Raw genomic sequence first — 18485 nt, 5'->3', positions numbered from 1 at the left:
TTTCGCGTTAAAATATTATCGAATTTAGCAACTCAAATAATTTTTGTCAAGAACTTCAATATTTTTCCAACTGTTACAGCGCTTTTAAAACCTAACATGAGCGTAGCTGTCAACGACATGCGTCACATGAGTACGAGGAAAAAATGAGCGATAGTCGACGTCAGATCCAATATGGCCGTGTCCGTACGCACCTGACAGGTCAACATAACCTAACAAATATTTGAGGCGAAAGACGTAGAGAGCCAATAATACACCATTTCGACGCGATGAAAATAAACGAGAAAAATATGGTCGCTTTCGCGACGTCAGCAACTCCTGTAGACCGCGAGGGATGGCTCAACAAACGCGGCGAAGTCAAAGGAGGATACCAGAGGCGGTGGTTTGTCCTCAAGGGCAACATTTTGTTCTATTTCGATCGGCGAGGCGACAAGGAACCTGTCGGGATGATCGTCCTCGAAGGGTGCACCATCGAGCTCGCTGAAGACGAGGAGCAGTTTGGTTTCAAAATCGTTTTCCACGGTCCCAACAACAGAAGCTACGCCTTGGGAGCCGAGTCGCAAGTGAGTATTTTTCTCCTTGTCTCCAACTTTCAATTGGCCGGAAGCCTTATTTTGTTTTTTTATAAATTCGTAGGATTCAATGGAGCAGTGGATGAAGGCATTGGCATGCGCTAGTTATGATTACATGAAATTAATGGTTGCCGAACTACAACGGCAGCTGGACGCTGCGGAGGAAGAAGTCACACCTACTTCTCCACCTGTTGAATCTCCCAAGGCGCCACCTAGACAACGCCACAATCCATTTAACAAACCTGATACTCATCATCGATCTCAAAGTGTCAGATCTGCTCCAGGAAGAACCGAGAATATTCCAAGAACGAGAATTACTTTTAGAGAGCTCCATACCGCTTACGGGAGGAGGATATTGGCCGATCTTAATGAATGGAGACACTCTAAACGGAGCGTCGAAGCTCCACTTATAGCACTGTAATAGAAAGACTTATTGCGGGTAAATATAGTTGCAAATAATTGTTAGATAATAACCAGAAATTTACTTCTATGCTCTTTCGATTCTCGATGTTTCTAATGCAATTCTACAATTTGATTTGATGGATGAGATTCTTCCATTTATCAATGTCCGATGGAAATTTATAGTGTACATCGCATTTGACTCATTGTTCAAGTATTTCTAATCGTATCTCTTTAAAAATGCTTTTTCCCGAATTTAATACGAGAATCGGTTTTGATGCAGTTCATATGTATCATCACTGATGAATTTTATCACCATATTTATAATTTTCAAACGCGAGATTCGAATTGTACTGATCATAGAATGCATTCGTCCTCATTCTCGTGATCCAAAAGCGAAATGCTACTTAAATATTACTTGAGACAAATTACAGATCAGTGCGTAGATCGCTATAAATATAATACATATATTTGTAGTGACGGCAATGATACAACAGGATTAGAGAAATAATGGGTAATTCATTTTCTTGTGTAAATACCTAAATAAGTATTTTATTAGTCAACATTATATTAATAATCTAATAAATAAGTCAACAGCCAGCTGTGGTAAAATATTGCAGTACATTAAACATTGTGTGTAAAAAATACATGATTGATTAACCTCACAGAAAAAAATAGTGTTGAAAAAAGTTTTATGGTGGTTGAGTCACATGGTCATAAAATTTCACATCACCATGTATTTAATAAAAATATGATTGGAATATGACATTGATGATATTTAGGTAAATGTGAGACGCTAGTCTACGTAGTGTTATTAAAAAGCTGTACGAAATAGAATTCTGTACAAAGTACTTGTATAGAATCAAATCCTTATACGTATATTATATAAGTGTCCAATTGTTCATGCTATATGTATATCGCAAATTTATCTGGGTCTTAATCTGTCGTTATTGGGTAGTCACAAAGACAAACCCCATTGACATATTTCAGTGGTAGAAATAAACGCTTCAAGTCGCCTTTTAATCAGTATTTTATACATATCCATGTCATTTCGCAAACAAGCCACGTGCTTTACTTAAAAATTAGAGTAAAAAAAATAAAATAATCGATTACTTTAATACTACTCGTGATAATTTAAAAGCTTTTATATATTAAGTTTATTTTGCTTGCTTGTCATCAATTATCATATGGCTCTACCCATTGAAATACTATAATTGTAGTCTGCACTGGAGTTTGATCAGTTGTTTCCTTGGATACTCTATTCACATCGAAATTGTTAATTTTTATTTGCGTTTATGTGGTTTTCTCTGCAAGTAAACAGTTCAAAAAATTTTCAATTCATAATCACACTTTTACTTTCAATTTCTCGATGACCAAAATTGTATTACTTACAGTCTTATGCTCAAAGTTGTTGCATTAAAAAATATAAATTTCAAATAAGAGACCTCTAAAAAAAAATAATGGATGCCATATTACTAATCGATGGGAGGTTTATAAATTTACCGTAAATTATATATTAAATACTATAATTGTATATGAAATTATTGTACAAATCCTGAGTGTTATTAATGATAGTTAAAATTACCAATTATCCACTACGTATAACCAAAGAGGGAAAAAACTTACTTGAACCAGAGAGAATATTTACTTGAACTTAAAGACACCTTTTTTACGTGCATCACCCGGCAAATGCCTGGCTCCAAGTAGAAGACGGGCCTTGTCTTCCTCTTGCGGGGGTGCCTTTTGCTGAGGACCTCTCGGTTTAATTTGTAGCTTCTGTTTTATTGCTTGGCTTAAGATAACTCGTCTGGAATCGCTCTTCATTGCCAGTAACAGGTCCAGCCACGTCCAAGTCACATTGTGATATTCCAAGGTAGGTATGACCAATGCAAAGTCTCTCACATCTTCCAAATTTTTTTCTTTGTTACCCTGTATAAACATGTTAGTCAGAGATGGAAATAATCAGAGATTTATGATGAATTTACTAATTTCTTCTTTATACCTTGTAGGAAACTCGAACAGGGACTTCTGGTATTTTTATATAGATGAAGAGTTTATTCTTATCGGCTCTTTCTTTCATCTTTTCTACATCATCCCGCCGTTCCATTGGTACATAAAAAGAGGAATCTCTCTGGGGAGCTGGTGGTTCCTCAATTCCCTCTGGATCTCTTTCCGGAAAACAAAACTTCAGCATGGTATTAAAGAATTTCTTAGTCAGCCCTGAAAGCAGTTTATTGCTCGTTTCAATTTTGGAATTCCAATTTATTCTTTACATGCGGCATTAGAATGAATTCAAAAATCACATTACCTATCGTCAAAGGAACAACATTGATCTCAAAGTGTTCCTTTACAGATATTCCAGCAACTGGTGCCTTCTCACGACAAAATACTCTGAGAGCTCTTTGTCTTTCTACCGGCATGTTACTTTGGAGTTCTGTCGGAGTGAGTACCTCAGTATAAACTTGATTTGGAAGTAAATTTGTCATAATGACGTAACCCAATTCTAACAAATGTTCAACAGAATCATCAGTCTTGCTTGTTTTGGTATAAAGAAAGTTTTTCAGAACAAGATCGGCAATGCCTAATTGCCCATCAGCGTCCGTAAGCCTCCATTGTGCATATTTGAAACAAATCTCTGCCACTCTAGCAACTGCCGCTGGTTTATCCTTTACTGTTGTCGAGGCAGCAGCTGGAGCGGTTGTCTCTTTGTAACAGCTTAACATAACATCTAATTCTTCGGCACGCGCATTGAGCTGTTCTTTACATTCGTAAACTCTTGCATCTAATCTTTCCTTTTCTTCCAGTAGTTCCGGACTCGGTTCTTCAGCCAAGGCCTTCTGAAATAGGTGTGTTTCCTTCTCCAATCTGCGTAATTTTGCAACTAGACCCCGCACGGTATTCTGAAGCTGTTGTATGGGTCGTTTCTGATCCTCAACGGAATGAAGCTGCAATTGGAATCTCATTCTCTGTAGTCTTTCTAGAGCCTCTTTTCTCCTGGGCTCAACATACAGTAATAAATTGTTAACAATATCTAGGATCATTGCATACTGGAGCGAGTTTGTGCACACATCAAGATCGTGGTGCGTCAATGTAAATGCGTCAGCTGCCGAGAGCTCCTTACGCTCCCAAGGACTAACTTCTTCGCCTGGAGGAGGTGGAACTTCGTCAAGACATCCAGCATCCAAAGACTGACCGTAACCAACGTAGAAGAATTCACATTTGCAGCGAGAGACAATCCTTTGGAGTTGATGCTGAGACCCGCCACCTCCTCCAACAGTCTGGCTGACCACTCCGCCAACACTTTGCCCGGATCCAACAAGAGCCGGAACATCTGGTAGCTCCGCTATCACAGTTGAGTCTTTTTCCTGCAACGTTTATAAAGTAAGAAAGTTTTTTCTTCGTCTTATTTACTTACATTCAAAATAATTACCTGAATATTGTCGAGGGTAAGCCACATGATGTTATCATCGATGTTGTCGTCAATGTTAGCACTGACTGTGGCATAATATTGCATGCACTCGAGAGAACCGACCCACGTTGTTTTTGAAACAAGCGTTCTCTCCCTCCAAACCGGTCTGTGAACACGCTGAAGTATCTCTGCCTTTGCTGCAGAAAGAATGACGTAGCCACGCGTCTCGATTCCTTTGAGGAGGACTTGACTATTGACCAGTGCAACTGTAACATTTTTTATTTACCCATATCTTCAAACTTTCTACTTCGCTAACTACAAGTGGAGTGAAAACGATAACGAAATGACATCTTACTCAACCAATTTTTATGCATCACATCATCCTGATGGCATGCGGCTAATCCTCGCAGCTGCTGTCCTCTAGTTTGTCCAGATAAATCGTCGCTAAAAGCTTTAGGTTTATTGGCGGCCTCGGCAATCAATCTTTGCAACATTCCAGCAGCTTCTCCCTGCTGAGGTTTAGTAACTGGTGACGGTGTCACTTGAACTGGAGTGCTCTGCCCATCAACTGGTCTAGTCCTGTTTTTATTAGGTGTTGAAGTATTTTTTTCCCTGTGAAAACCTTTGAGAGCTGCAGTAGAGAGATTTTTCTTAAGCTGCTGACTCTTTATGAACGAATCAAACAGTGCAAACGCCACGTCTCTGTTCGTTTTCGTCCAAGCTCCGCGCAGGTCGTGTACAACCAATCTATGTGTCGGAGTATCGCCGTAAACCCCGGCAATTTTGGCTTCCCTTCCATAGCTAACTCTGGCAACACTTAGGCAGTAATATTTCTCAACCTTTTGTCGGAGTGGTGTGCTCTCTTTTTCTTCTTGTAGGGCTCGCTGCAGCCAAATTTCTGCATCACTGAGCTCACAGTTCATGTAAATCACCGACCATTCAGCTCTTGGTCTGTGCCTTAAACCATCATCGATTGGATATAGTGACAAATTGTGTTCTGAACTGCACCCAACTCTTCCTCCTGTAACTTCAAAGCCGCGTTGCATGGAGGACGACATCCAGTAGCTTACGTGAAATCTATGAAAAGCCAGTGTCAATCTGACCTTTCTGTAGTGTCTGCTCAATTGCTTTTTCCTTGGTCGTATGTTTTTGAAGAGTGGTCCTTTTCGCGTTGGTCTGGTAGCTCCTGATAGTATGAATTTCAAACTTTCAAACCATCGTAAGGTGCTTCCATACAGCAACGCAATAGGAGCACTGGTTGAAGTTGGGGAACCGGTTGGTTTCGTTTCTAAAGCAAGACTGACATTCAAATTCTGGGACCTGAAAGCTCTGAACGAATCATGTTCCTGATTGCTAGAATACTCTGGTAGCCTGTCTGGAGCGCAGGGTATAGCAGCGTGGTGATCACGAGGATCCCCCAAGCAAACCCATGCCAATTTGACGCTCATCCTGACATTAGGCAAGTGCAAAAGCCGACAGTCGTCGTATTTGCTTGCAGTTCTAACGCAGACGTCCAAGTCACCCTTGATTATTATTCTTCCCAGAGTCCAATCCAACTCCAATCCTGTCCAAGTCAATTCCATCTCTTCGGTCGTATTATACGGATCTAGGGAGGCATGCAGCAATATAGTCAATTGTTTAACGCACAGCGTTAATCTGCCGTGAAAAGAAAGCCTCATCTTGTCCCAGAACGGAAGTGGCGGACTCGGATCTCTCGAGGGATGAATGATCTTTTCGAAGCTCAGATTACACTGAGCAATTACAGGCTCCCAGCAAGGTCCAAAGGCGTATCTGAATTTATCAATGTCCCAGTTTAAGTCATGGTAGTATTTCAGAGACGTCATGCCTCGCTCTACTACTATATCGTCCCAGGGAGCTCCGACTTCAATTCTAACTGTTCTCCTTGCTCGAGGTGGTGCCAAGGCCTCGGCTCCAGCTAATCTACCCCAAATGCTTAGACCCTCGACTAACAACAGTGGTTGCGGGAAATCACGTAACTGTAGCTTCCATTCTGTGCATTTGACAGAGACCCCTCTCACCCACAATGTGCTAAATTCAAGACCGTCCTCGGGCCAAGGAGATTCAGGGTCCATTTCTCTTAATGCCTTGACCGCTTTTTCTGTTCCGTGAATCGTCGGATCAGCTAATATTATTATTTCCAAATCTTGCATAGTCCAGGCACAGAGCCGCGTTCTTACAGGACCAGCTCGCTGCATTTGTTTCCATCTTTGAACGTATATTTCCGCATTCTTTTTGTTTAAACTGGCGTAGAGCTCGTCTACTTTACCTTGAGGAAGGAGCAAATGCGCTCTACACAACTCTTGTACTTTGGAGTCTAACATTGCTTGTCGCTTCAAACTTTCTTTGTACTCGTCTTCAAGAAGTTCGTAATTGTCTCGTAGGCGAACTTCGAAAGGATCATCTCTTACTTCAAATAACCATTCCTTGATCTGAAAATAAATTGCTTGTCTTAATACCGTTTACATTAGCAATATATAAATTCTAATAATGGAAGATGCTAACTTTGATCACTAGGTCATTCGGCAATTGCTTTTCCGCCATAGATTCTCGTGCATGAATTTGGTCAAGCCATTTTCGGATGCTCATCAGTTCATTTTGTATGGCATTTGTGTACTGATGTTCGTAAGGAAAACAAGCTTTACACGATTCTATGTAAAGGCCCCATGTCGTGTTCCAGTCCAAGTCAAAGCCCTCGTTATTCGCTCTTTCTAATCTGACTTCCTCACTTTCAGAAATTCGGATAAGCTCCACGCCTTCGACTGTCAATATATCTGCCCTATCCAGCGCAGCTCTCAAGTAATTAAACCTCCATTCACCCGCAGTCCAACGAAGCTCATCCAAAGATAACTCAAGGAAATGCCTTGGCGATATCACAATTGACAAGGTAATACCACCAGTAGCTAATAAATCCATAGATCGCTTTGTTTTTACGGAGTCTGTAGCAAATAATTTAGGGATGGTTTAATTGTCATATTTCCAGTTACGAAAACTAGTTATACAAAATACAGGATTTCTTGATCTGCAATTTCAACATTATCCACCTTTCTCACCTGTAGTTAAAGTTTCGCCCTGTTTTGTGAATGCTATCATTCTAAAATCTGCAGCTTCGTGCCAAAGCTGCAGTAGTCTAAGATGCAGGTTGGGACTCCAAGCCAAGCTGGATCCATCCAAGCTGAGATTAATACTACCGTTTGTAATGGCTCCTTTGCACTTCCTGAGGGCTAAGAAAGGACTTGAAAGAGCTTGCGCACGTTCACATAAGATTGGTTTATCTTTGTCTAGCGTTATAGCACATACACCTTCGGCAACAGCTATAAAATGATCGGAATTGTGTTCCAGACTCGAGGAATCCATGCGCACCATCACAGATACTGAAATAATTATATAGTCAACGATAGCCAACAGTTATTACTTATTCAAGAATATTTAGCTGCTCACATTCATTCTCAGCTATGAAAAACAAATTGCAATTTCTCATTTTCAGGTTGAACTGAATCTCATCTTGTTTTGGGATGTTTGACTGCCTGTGCATTAATGTCCTTCGCTGGTTGTAATACCTGAAAATACATTTCGTTAAAAATATACCAAAAATACTCTGAACATGAATTTTGTAGACTGCAATCACTTACTTGAAGCTTTGCTCTAAGAATCTTGCAAGCTTGGGGCTCCATTCTGCCCTCAGTTCGTCAAGAAATACTCCGACAGCATTTGGACGCGTTGTTGCTAGAAATACTCCAACATATAACGGGCTTCCCCATCGATGAGAAGTTCCTGGAGCACCTTCGTCTTCACTGTCTAGAGTCCACCTTAGAGATTCGACGGACAACTCTGTGTTCCACCCCATGGTCTTGTCTAAATGGCGATGAAGCATCAAAGTAGTGCGTTTTTCAACATTTTACCATTCAAATATTACCTGCTATTCTATCCAACGAAAGTTTCACGTGAGATAAACCACACGATGCTTCTTGACTGTCAGGTAATTTAATGAATAAATTTCCACCATACAGATCGGTTATAGCTCGTATTCCAGGCCAAGAGAAATTCTTGTTTGACGTCAAGTCGACGTCTGGCTTTGACATATCATAGCTACTGCTGAGTAACACTGTGTCCCAATCGGCATAGTCAAAAGTCACGGAGAGATTATGTAGCTGGGTCGCTATCCGTAAAACATCTTCTTCCAACTATTTTCATAAATAATTATTAGTTCTCTGGAATACTTTTAAAGCGTGTTGCTATTTACCCTAGAATCTATTGACAGTGTTTGCAGAGTTAAGACTGGCTGCTTTCCACGAATCGATAGTCCATCCAATTTCACAGCTAAGTACAATTGCGGACCTGCTGGTTGGAATCTGGCATTCACATGCAGTCCTTTCATCATTCCCTCGAGGCCAACTCGCCCTCCATCTTCTCTCCCAGCAATCACTGAAGAACTCCCCATTTTCACAGTCAAATTCTAAAAGTTGAAGTTTCAGGTAAATGTGTCGCATGGCAATTAATACTAAGTAGCAATAAATTTTTGACATATTCTTTACATACTTTAGGTATCATTGGAGCCAATCGAGCTAGCAGTGGTCCAGTGAAACGATCAAGTGCTTTGCTAGACTGCTCAGTGGGCGTCAAAGTTTTTCTATCTTTGAAAAATTGTAGAAGACCTGCCCCCCCAGACCCCTCGGTTTGAGTCACGCCTATGTATAGTTTCTGTGGAGAAGAATGTATTCAATGTAGATATTTTACACATTTCAGCTTCACTGGCTGACATGTCATGAAACGAACCTCCACAGACAGTTCCCCCTGTGCCTTTAACGTTGCCTCAATGTTCCCTGCGAAGCTGATCTGTGCCAGACAAGCATCAGATGCGTGTCGCAATAATTTCATCGCCCCACCAGCAACAGCAGCAGATGCAAGAAGAGTCCGTGTCCCGTGAACAACACTACCATCCAAACTTAGACTCTCCGCACTCCCATTGGCCAACCAACCATTCCCTAGGGCTAGAAGACTCAGGTTTTCGACGTGAACAGCCATGAACTGAATGAAGAGAATTGTTTTCGTACATTACGAATTGAATTGAGTAAATTACAAATCAGATTATTGTATTATTGCCAGCTATGCCCTAGAATACCTGTACAAACGTGATAATGATCGGCGGTATTTTCTTGTTTCTAAAATCGAGTGGTTTGTTATAATCTTTCTTTGGATAAGAAGGTTGAACCGGGACATCTTTGTTGATACGGACGTCGCGCATTACAACGGCCAGCAGCTTAGCAACATCGCTGCTGAATAAGCTGCTTCGTACAGTAATTTCTTCGATTTGCTGAAAGATGTATTAACAAGACAGTAGAAAAGTCCTAAATAGAGGACATATGGGTATTTTGAAAATTCCTCCATCAGTCATTACATGCACGTACCACAGTAAACCCATTTTTGGTAACAGTAACATCTCGCAGTATGAAGTAGGGCAGGGAAATGTGGCCGACTCTAAGGTGAATTTTGTAACGACGTTTTACGAGCCATGCCAGTAGTCTCGGTATCACCCTAAGCATGAGACAGTGAATTTGAAAGTGCACGTTGTACGACAAGTGAAAAAAACAAAGTCAAAATTTTTTAAAAATATAGAAGAATCTTACCATGTAAAATTGCAGTAGAGAAAGAGACAGATGAGAATAAACGCGAGTAGCCCCGTCATTTTGAAAATTTTAATATAACAGTAGCATTTGGGTGTTACGCTGCCAATTATAATCGTTGTGTAATAAATTATTTACATGTAATTCTAACCTATGTACATATGTTATACATACAATACTTCAGTCTTTCGAAATTGTACATAGGCGCTTAGTCAGCCCGTAGCCGATGGTTAACTCATATCAGTAATAAACGATTTAATTTCGTGTGGCAAGTTTGGTCACCGAAAAAATTAATCGTCATGTCTTAAGCCACTCGTGATAGCAGAGGCCCAATTAATGAAATTCGATTATAAAAAGGATAAAAAGTATCTACGAAAAATCTGACGTAGGCGTGCGTGAATGACAGCTACGAACCCCACCTGATCTGACCGATGTAAAAAAAACTGACCTATCTTTACGGAAACTATAAAATGGACATGGTCGATGAGTCATTGATTATCATTAAATTCCATTTTATCTATCGTGGTTAAAAACTGTCGAGAAATAACAAACAAGAAGTCGCGTAAACACCGTATTTATTTATTTCACTTTCGTACCGGTTCGTATCGCTCGTAAAAATCCCCTACGCGTATATTCGTCACTGACAGATGCGTGGAATCAACGACCTTGCCGAATGCCACAAGTCAAGTTTTACCACGCAAAAACCGTAATGGCCTGTTGGTTTAAGTCACACGCTAGTTTCTCGCTGCCCAAACTACAAGGAGGATAAACAAGTGATACCCCAGCGTCTTCGCATCGAAAAGAGTAGGTATTAAGCTCGTATTCGGATAGTTTTATCTGGCGATACTGTAACGCAATTAAGGTTAGGATATTTTTAGATTAGGTTAGGCGGACCGGCCAACGCTGCACAGCTGATTGCGAATAAGTTTGCATACATCTTCTTCATCGGGTTTTCACCCTCATAGTTTCTGAATGTACTTTATTGACTGCAAAATGCGTGACGATTTGGATGCTTTACTTGTGACGCCGGGGGAACGATACTGTGATTGCAAAGAGGACTGTCTATGTGGCGAGCAAAATGGTATTTATTCGCTTGTGATTCATATTTTCAGAACGATCTGACTACATTTATTTCAAATATTAAATTCAAAAATTTACAGTGAGTTTTTTCGTCGGCGTAAAATGTAATTTAACCCTTTCGGCCCGAGCGGTGTCTATAGTGACCAAACGCCCGACGCTCGCTCTGTCTGAGCGGTGACTATAGTCACCCAACGCCTGACGCTCGCTCTGTACGAGCGATGACTGTACGCTTGCCGCGACTGCTCAGTCAGTAGGGACGGCGCGACGTAGAATGTGTCCGTACCGAAAGGGTTAAGCAACTATCTTGCTTATTTTTTCTTCCTAGAGATAGAATGGCAGTGGGACGAGAAATATGCCAGCAAGACTTTGCGCCTTTCAAAAATGAACCTAGAGGTGAATTTCAACCCCGGCTACAGCATGGGAACCTCGGCTGTTCGAGGTAACAAATTAATGGCCAGTGGAAGACATCATTATTGGGAGGTCAAAATGATTACCCAAGTTTACGGAACTGACATTGTGAGCGTTAAATCTGTTCTCAAAGAATCGCTCCGTTTATGGTACAGACTTAACAAGACTTATTGCTTCCTTTGCTTCCATAGATGATAGGCGTCGGCACAAGCAAAGTAAACTTAGAAAGTTCTGGTCTCACTTTTACTTCATTACTTGGTCTGGACTCGGAGTCTTGGGGTTTTTCGTACAAAGGAGATATTCAGCATCGGGGACAGAAGCAGAAGTACAGCCTGCCCTTTGCACAAGGTAGTCTTGTCGGAGTTCATCTGGATACATGGAGAGGAACATTGGAGTTTTATTTGAATAGAAAACCACTTGGTAAATAATATAATGCTTTGAATGAGTAATCTTTTAGTTCCGAATCTACAGAGCATGTTTTCCTGTGCCAGGAATCGCTTTCACTGGACTTAGAGGCTTAGAATTATATCCAATGATCAGTTCCACAGCTGCACAAAGCAAAATACGCATAACGCACAGCAGCTCAATCCCAGTGACATTACAACTTGAGTGCTTAGCTGCCCTGAAACCCTCGCTCCGAACTATGCTACTAGAGGGTTTTCCTGGTCTCCGCCATCTCACGACTAGCATTTTCGCTAATATACTGCAAAGCAGTTACAGTAAGATTCGTAATAAATTTTCTAATATTTGACCACATCAGGCCTTACTCCAAGAATATAAAGCTTACTTTATTTCAGACAAGGACGAAGATGAATTATCGGAAGATTTTAATATTTTGGATGAATTCGATGTTGCGGTAGTAGGTTTTAAGAAGAGTAGACGAAGCTTGACCCAAGACGATGGCAGTATGCCTGGCACTGCGAGACGTGAATGTGAAATGTGTGGGAATACGACTTCTGTTCTATTTGCTCTACCTCTATGTACGATATGCTGCGACTGAGACCATTGCGCTAATGATAGGTTGTAGCGTGAACGTGCGATAGTATCGCACAGCAGGTTTTCTCATCTTTTAAATCAGGTGAGCCAGGCTGTTATACTTATTCTAATTTCGACGATATGTAAACAAAAGTTTTTGCATTAAACTTATTTCATGTTGTAAAGTTGATGTATATTCATGTCTTTATTTATATTTCCGGTGTTTTGATTTTAATACTTTCAAGTAAATATGTATATAAAAAAATGTATGTATATGTATATATATATATATATATGTATATATTTAGTAGTTATTCTGAAAATTGTATCTCAATAAGGTGTAAAGGACAAAACCTACATTCATAAAATTTTCAACTTTTATTAAAAAATTAAAATACTCCTTCAACATTTCATTCTTTTTTTTTACAAACATTACACATTAAATGATAAACTTTGATGTGCTAAATTGCTCGTGATTTCATTCACCTATTCTTTTGACCTAACTACACTCTTCTTCAATTTTTTAACCATCTTCCCATTTACAGCCTTGTTGCTTGAGCCACGTTTCTTTTTACTTAGAGCTAAATCGTTATTATTTAATTTTGCGCAGAATACAACAGCCTGGGCCCAACCGGCAAGCGGGCCCCAAAGATTGCGCAAGAATGTGCTGACTTCGTTGTGTATTTTTGGAGTAACAGTCTTTTGAGTTTCTAACTGCGGCATATAGCATGCTCGAGCTACTTGAAAAATATGCGTGTCTACTGGAATTGCTTCCAGATAACCTAGTGACATGAGGCATATACAATCAGCCACTTTAGGACCAATTCCTGGAAGTGTAATCAACTTTTCCCTCGCAATAGGGTAAGATTGATCAGTGTCTTTATGCAACTGTTTCAACCACGTTTCGCCACCCAATTCTATTAGCCTCTTAGCGGTATTGGCTATATAGCCAGCACGATAGCCAAACCCAGCTTCCTTTAGGATCATTTCCACGTTTTTCTCTGCCAACGATTCTATCGTCGGAAAATCATAATACTGCTTGTCATCAATGCAGCATAATTTCTTGCCAAAGAATCTGCAGAGTTTGTCAACCATGCCGGATATTCTGTAAAACAATAAATTGATTTAGTCCAATTTGTTATTAAAACCTGATTGAGTGAGATTTACAAGGATTACCTTATGATGTTATTATTTGAGCTGCAAATGAAGGCAAATAAATTCTCCACAATATCTTGATTCAGTATCCGCACACCTTTCACTGTTTCCCAGGCCTTTTTGAAGTGCGGATCAACCGCTGACCATTTTCTTACGTTGTGCTTCAAAGATATCTCTTTGCGCAAATATCGTGATAGGATTTGTCTGTTTTTTGGGTCACTTTCCAAGGGGCCGTGTACACGATACTGGAGATGAGTTTTGTTCTGCTTCAAGGTCCAAACTCGTCCAGCAAATATACCGCGGAAAGTTTGAGCACCGTCAACCTCGACCCACCTTTGAATAAGAAACTGACAAATAGAATGCGGACTCAAATCAGGCTTAAAATTAAGGAGAACTATTAACATTGTCCAAGCCTTGTTATCTGGTTAGAATTAGTCAATTGACGTTGAAACTTTTTGAACTTCAACTAACCTAAAACTCTGACCGCCGGTAAGTGTTAGACCAAGTCCTAACTCACTTTCGGAGAAGGATATGTTGTGCATCGTTGATCCCGGTACCGTGTTTATTACTCTACTCATTTTTCCAAGCTTGTTTATCATCACGGTTGTATAAAGACATCACGGTTTCAACGCCTCACCGTTTTTCCTATTTTGGACGGGTACAAAACTACCCGCCGCGGTTAACTCAGTCGGTAACCCACGTCTCTGGAAGCCCTGAGTTGTTTGACAAGCAATCGATGTTAGAATAGTGAAATACAAAGCGGGTATTTTTAACGTAAAAAAGTTTTAATTGCATATTTCTATATTATAATTAATTTCATATTATCTATAATAACCTATGCAAACGTATCAACTATTTTTGTAAAACATGAAGGCCCCAAAAATAAATTAACGATGCTAATGTAAGAATTAAATATGATATATCTTTACCAGTTAAACAACAGTTTATACACATGCACTACGATTCGATTCATTTATCTAAAACTAAATATTTCAAGTCAATACATTAATTTGAAAATCCAAAATCATTACAAAGTAAAATAACCATCAAATCTTTAATTAACCGCTTCCTTGCTTCAAGTTCATTATAGTTTATATACGTGTGTATAAATTACAATCGTTTACTTAACAACTCGAATCCTATAATATAGATGTTGGGCGCTGTCTATTGTTTATATTTATGCTCTAAATTATTGGGACTGGCAGTAACCTTTTGGCACATTTTAAGATAACGCATCTACAAAACCTTAAAGGAATCTTTATCGACAATGCACAATACGTCAGTTGAAAGTTACATGGTATATACTATTCTAAACACAATATTTAAGATATATAAGTTTTTGATACCTTAAAGGGGTTTTTCGGTCACAATACAGGGATCTATAAGGGATTCGGAGAATGGATGTTGCATGGTAAAGTGACTCGTTCACTGTGATATAGCTAATAGCGCATGGTCAAAGCCCTAGTAGTTAATAAATAATAGACTCGAATATATGTAAAATAGTAACTAGATATAAATTAGATCCGTGCTTTGCAAATATCATATTGTACAAGTTACGTAAATGTATACATGAATAAGAAAAAATTATTCGTTTTAAACTCTTCTGGAGTAAGAAATACAAAACTCTACGCTCGTATCAGTTCACAACCCCGTGGGCACAGTCTTATTCCATATAATAGTAACTCTTGGCTATCACGCCGATTGAGTCTTATAAAAACATACGTTTCCGTTTACATGTATACCCGTCTACAATTCCGATAAATGGTAAAACTGACTACTCGAATCCTAGACTGAAAATAACAATCACGTGATAAAACTAAAAAAGTATCAAATCTCTCGATATTAGGATAATCGTTGTCAAATACGAACAATACTCTTATCAAATAAATTGATTGCATCGCAAACTATGTTGAACAATGTCAGCTATGCTTGCATTCTTTGGTGACATTGTCGGTATGATTGATTTCAATACTTGGCAATAATGTCTCACGTTCGAACGTGATATGTTATCCACCTCAACCTCTGGTTACGTTTAAGATCCGTTAATTCGTTCGTAGAAAAGCAAGTACGGACTGGCACACAATACATCTGTCAGTGTCGTACATTCTACCGTTACATCCGACGTGTACATCCATTGGCCGGGCCTGTTTCCTCGTCGATAAGATACAAAGTGCCCGGCGTCTACAGGACCGCGATGCTCTACCACAGACTGCAATTTGTACCTGTTCCTGTTCCTGCCAATGCCTGAATTTTGGTCCAGCATACCGATCATCGCTTGCGGTTTGCCCTGTACATAAAATTGCAATATATTTAACTCAAAGGAAACACCAAGAAATATATTGAATATTACATAAATTGCAGCCGAGATTCTCAATTGTACCTGAGAATTCCTCTTCTTAGCTTCAGTAAACGTAAAAGGATCGAGTATTAATATTTCTGGAAATATTATAGGATCGTCTCTTTTTACAGGCGCCCCTGATGGACCCCAAGTTGTTCTGGGAATATGAAGACACAAGCATTTTGGTAATTTTCCCAGCGTCAGAGTCTTGACAGCCGGACATCGCAAGCCACATCCATCACATTGTACATCATGGATCACTTCGCTGGTCACAAAACGTGACAACAACTCAGCCAGTGTGTGACGCCGCCAAGTCAGAGTGTTACTGGCTGGCGGTAATGGTAAGGAAACGCTTTCAAATTTGTCATAATGGACGGAAGACTGAAAAAATGTTAAGGAATTTGCAATTACTAATGGATAACTACGTCAGATTGATCATAATCAACAAAAAACATCCACGCCTCACCTTCCAGTTGCAATTTGTGCACTGTAATTGGCTAGTAAGAAGTCCTGAGAAGGGATGCGTCACGTTTGACATGGCAGGAATGCTAGGGCCAGGAATTGTGCAGAGAGAATTCCATGCTCGAAAAGGGAAAGCTGCTTTCGAGTTTTCTCCTTCACCATCTCTGGATATCACCTCAGAAGACCGGGCAATAATCATTCCTGGCTTTGCGCCGTCAATGGAACTACCGAATGCTTTTGGAATCGACTTGGTGGAGGCTGTCATTTGATCGGGAAGACAGGTATTGTGTACATCTGATTCTCGAGCCTCATCTTTCCTTGTAATATCGTTGCAAGACACACTTGTCCGCATCCCAAATGGATCGCCGGATCCCCTAATATCGGACGTCACAGGAATGTCAGTTTTAGGCAAGGCGTCCGACAGACAACCTTTCTGCAATTAATATCCAGCTGTTAGTTAAACTGGCACTTTCAGTCTTTCAAGAGCCAAAGTCATATTTGCATTCCTTATGCTGAAAAGGAAAAAAAAATTCTTTGCTTTGTACGCACTCTGTTAAGTGGCTGCATTTCAGCCTGCAGAGCACCGAGTACAACGTGGAATAGCTCGTGAGCATCTTGGTGTCCAGGTGTGAAGATCCATAGTGGTCCAAGGGACGTTATTATTTCAATTGGTGTTACGTCTCCATATATCATTTCGTCGCAGAAGCCATTTACCTCTTAACAATAAAAATCATTTACATATTTGTTACAATTGTTTATGCAGTACTCAAAACGAGAGCAAGCTTACTATCTAGAATGGAGAGAAGGCTCCGGGCAAATTGGCCATTTTCATTGTTGACAAGCTGCGTCCGAAGCCAGCCGACAAACATTGGACACGCTGCTAGAGACTGGAGAAGCGCGTTCATGAAACAAGTGTATCCTAGATTGGTGAGTCCAATAATTTGGCCTAGAATAACGACAATGACATAAATTCCAAGAGGAATGATTATAGGTAAACAAGCTAGTTTTTTGAGTAATTAGGATAAAACGGGCAACGGTTCATTACTGTATAATATTAAAAATGACTTCATCAATTGAAAGACTTGTGAAGGAAAGGAGACAATCGTCGATCGCTACTTGTATGCTATTACCTCTTCGCCTAGGCCTAGGCGAAGGTCCCCAAAGTACAAAAGCGCCGATAACAAGGGCAAACCCGACACCGGCGACCATAGCAATTTTCTCAACATCCATTTTGCGTAGAAGTTTATAAGTTGAAGTGTAGAAACAATATTAAATATTGTTAGATATCCAGCAGAAACGGTTATAACCTATTTGTGATATATCGTGTGAGAATGAGCTGCGTTATTTCATTATTACAGCAAGTCTTCATCGCCCGATCATTTCACCGCATAGTTCATTTGCCTAAGACACGATTTGAGACGGCTACTTTGCCACTTCTCTGTTTACAAAATTTTTTCTTGTATTTTTAATCCACAGTACGGGTCCGACCCGAATTGTGCAGAGCCGTCTCCGACGAACGGTGAAGTGGTCAATGCTCAATACAAATGGGCAATGACAGCCTTGCCAACCCTTCGAATAGAAATTCAGGAATCGGAAACGCATACTTGGCTCGTTGGAAAAAAAATGTAGAGCAATGAACCCTATCCATGTTTTGTAAATTTATGAATTACGCAGAGCCGTTACACTTGATCATCTCGAATTCGTAGAAAAAAAACGACGTGAGCTCTGCATTCTGACTTTCGAATCTTACGAGATAAATGTAAAGAAAAAAGGGTCGACAGGTGTCATTTATGCCATGTTTAATGTATACATGTGCGTTGTGTACCTATGTGTGCATAACACTATGCATACAATCGTAACGTATAATGCAGGAATTTAATTCATCAGATTGTTAACCGTAATCAACTAATTCGATAAAGGGAATAGTTGACAATGACAAATGTGCACGGAAACGTTTATCATCGTATAACGTGCATTGCAATTCTCAAGTGAAAAACAGTGAGAACTATAAAATTGTAGTAAATTCTCTCCTCGGCGTTAAGCCTGGC

General features: G+C 40.0%; 5 protein-coding genes across 8 annotated transcripts; 2 read left to right on the top strand and 3 right to left on the bottom strand.

Annotated features, from left to right (window-relative positions):
* Positions 1-135: 135 nt before the first annotated feature.
* Positions 136-1991, top strand: LOC107228020 (sesquipedalian-1). Its single transcript, XM_015669362.2, has 2 exons — positions 136-560; positions 634-1991. The coding sequence occupies exons 1-2, from the start codon at positions 267-269 to the stop codon at positions 988-990; spliced, it is 651 nt and encodes a 216-aa protein (XP_015524848.1). The 5' UTR covers positions 136-266; the 3' UTR covers positions 991-1991.
* Positions 1224-10296, bottom strand: LOC107228017 (protein KIAA0100). The gene is made up of 17 exons (XM_015669357.2): positions 10194-10296; positions 10023-10121; positions 9804-9930; positions 9518-9709; positions 9172-9423; positions 8935-9096; positions 8639-8851; positions 8312-8579; positions 8028-8250; positions 7837-7955; positions 7449-7769; positions 6901-7334; positions 4733-6827; positions 4399-4643; positions 3277-4333; positions 2971-3188; positions 1224-2897 (listed from the first exon to the last, which is right to left on the bottom strand). The coding sequence occupies exons 2-17, from the start codon at positions 10079-10081 to the stop codon at positions 2613-2615; spliced, it is 6270 nt and encodes a 2089-aa protein (XP_015524843.1). The 5' UTR covers positions 10082-10121; positions 10194-10296; the 3' UTR covers positions 1224-2612.
* Positions 10297-10686: 390 nt separating this feature from the next.
* Positions 10687-12890, top strand: LOC107228019 (SPRY domain-containing SOCS box protein 3). Of its 2 annotated transcripts, XM_015669359.2 has the most exons (6): positions 10687-10823; positions 10898-11100; positions 11425-11615; positions 11699-11927; positions 11999-12226; positions 12305-12890. In XM_015669359.2, the coding sequence occupies exons 2-6, from the start codon at positions 10992-10994 to the stop codon at positions 12505-12507; spliced, it is 960 nt and encodes a 319-aa protein (XP_015524845.1). In that variant the 5' UTR covers positions 10687-10823; positions 10898-10991; the 3' UTR covers positions 12508-12890. The 2 variants fall into 2 exon arrangements, with proteins under 2 accessions (XP_015524845.1, XP_015524846.1); XM_015669360.2 differs by lacking the exon at positions 10687-10823 and having other exon boundaries at positions 10882-11100.
* Positions 12864-14535, bottom strand: LOC107228009 (N-glycosylase/DNA lyase). The gene is made up of 3 exons (XM_015669347.2): positions 14109-14535; positions 13659-13970; positions 12864-13587 (listed from the first exon to the last, which is right to left on the bottom strand). The coding sequence occupies exons 1-3, from the start codon at positions 14234-14236 to the stop codon at positions 12969-12971; spliced, it is 1059 nt and encodes a 352-aa protein (XP_015524833.1). The 5' UTR covers positions 14237-14535; the 3' UTR covers positions 12864-12968.
* A 142-nt stretch (positions 14536-14677) lies between these two features.
* LOC107228046 (ubiquitin carboxyl-terminal hydrolase 30) lies at positions 14678-18481 on the bottom strand. 3 transcript variants are annotated; one of them, XM_015669391.2, is made up of 6 exons: positions 17568-18481; positions 17225-17383; positions 16987-17153; positions 16442-16870; positions 16018-16356; positions 14678-15924 (listed from the first exon to the last, which is right to left on the bottom strand). In XM_015669391.2, the coding sequence occupies exons 1-6, from the start codon at positions 17665-17667 to the stop codon at positions 15670-15672; spliced, it is 1449 nt and encodes a 482-aa protein (XP_015524877.1). In that variant the 5' UTR covers positions 17668-18481; the 3' UTR covers positions 14678-15669. The 3 variants fall into 3 exon arrangements, with proteins under 3 accessions (XP_015524877.1, XP_046596034.1, XP_046596035.1); XM_046740078.1 differs by having other exon boundaries at positions 17483-17584; XM_046740079.1 differs by lacking the exon at positions 17568-18481 and having other exon boundaries at positions 16987-17151; positions 17225-17360.
* Positions 18482-18485: the final 4 nt, after the last annotated feature.

This window comes from Neodiprion lecontei, chromosome 5 (assembly GCF_021901455.1).
Source record: "Neodiprion lecontei isolate iyNeoLeco1 chromosome 5, iyNeoLeco1.1, whole genome shotgun sequence".
Taxonomy (NCBI): Eukaryota; Metazoa; Arthropoda; class Insecta; order Hymenoptera; family Diprionidae; genus Neodiprion; species Neodiprion lecontei.
Note: the sequence above shows the minus strand (reverse complement) of the source record. Positions and strands in the feature narration are given on the sequence as shown.

What these genes read in the sequence shown, in the direction of transcription:
- LOC107228020 (XM_015669362.2), top strand. Translation starts at nt 267, where the DNA reads ATGAAAATAAACGAGAAAAATATGGTCGCTTTCGCGACGTCAGCAACT. An exon ending in CCTTGGGAGCCGAGTCGCAA is followed by an intron (nt 561 to 633) that starts GTGAGTATTTTT and finishes ATAAATTCGTAG; the next exon opens with GATTCAATGGAGCAGTGGAT.
- LOC107228019 (XM_015669359.2), top strand. Translation starts at nt 10,992, where the DNA reads ATGTACTTTATTGACTGCAAAATGCGTGACGATTTGGATGCTTTACTT. An exon ending in TTTGAATAGAAAACCACTTG is followed by an intron (nt 11,928 to 11,998) that starts GTAAATAATATA and finishes TTCCTGTGCCAG; the next exon opens with GAATCGCTTTCACTGGACTT. An exon ending in TATACTGCAAAGCAGTTACA is followed by an intron (nt 12,227 to 12,304) that starts GTAAGATTCGTA and finishes ACTTTATTTCAG; the next exon opens with ACAAGGACGAAGATGAATTA.
- LOC107228046 (XM_015669391.2), bottom strand. Translation starts at nt 17,667, where the DNA reads ATGGATGTTGAGAAAATTGCTATGGTCGCCGGTGTCGGGTTTGCCCTT. An exon ending in AAATGCAGCCACTTAACAGA is followed by an intron (nt 16,871 to 16,986) that starts GTGCGTACAAAG and finishes TATTAATTGCAG; the next exon opens with AAAGGTTGTCTGTCGGACGC. An exon ending in CTAAGAAGAGGAATTCTCAG is followed by an intron (nt 15,925 to 16,017) that starts GTACAATTGAGA and finishes TTTTATGTACAG; the next exon opens with GGCAAACCGCAAGCGATGAT.
- LOC107228017 (XM_015669357.2), bottom strand. Translation starts at nt 10,081, where the DNA reads ATGACGGGGCTACTCGCGTTTATTCTCATCTGTCTCTTTCTCTACTGC. An exon ending in TTCGTTGGATAGAATAGCAG is followed by an intron (nt 8,251 to 8,311) that starts GTAATATTTGAA and finishes ATCGCCATTTAG; the next exon opens with ACAAGACCATGGGGTGGAAC. An exon ending in CGAATGACCTAGTGATCAAA is followed by an intron (nt 6,828 to 6,900) that starts GTTAGCATCTTC and finishes ATTTATTTTCAG; the next exon opens with ATCAAGGAATGGTTATTTGA.
- LOC107228009 (XM_015669347.2), bottom strand. Translation starts at nt 14,236, where the DNA reads ATGATAAACAAGCTTGGAAAAATGAGTAGAGTAATAAACACGGTACCG. An exon ending in ACCGGCGGTCAGAGTTTTAG is followed by an intron (nt 13,971 to 14,108) that starts GTTAGTTGAAGT and finishes TCTTATTCAAAG; the next exon opens with GTGGGTCGAGGTTGACGGTG. An exon ending in TCAAATAATAACATCATAAG is followed by an intron (nt 13,588 to 13,658) that starts GTAATCCTTGTA and finishes ATTGTTTTACAG; the next exon opens with AATATCCGGCATGGTTGACA.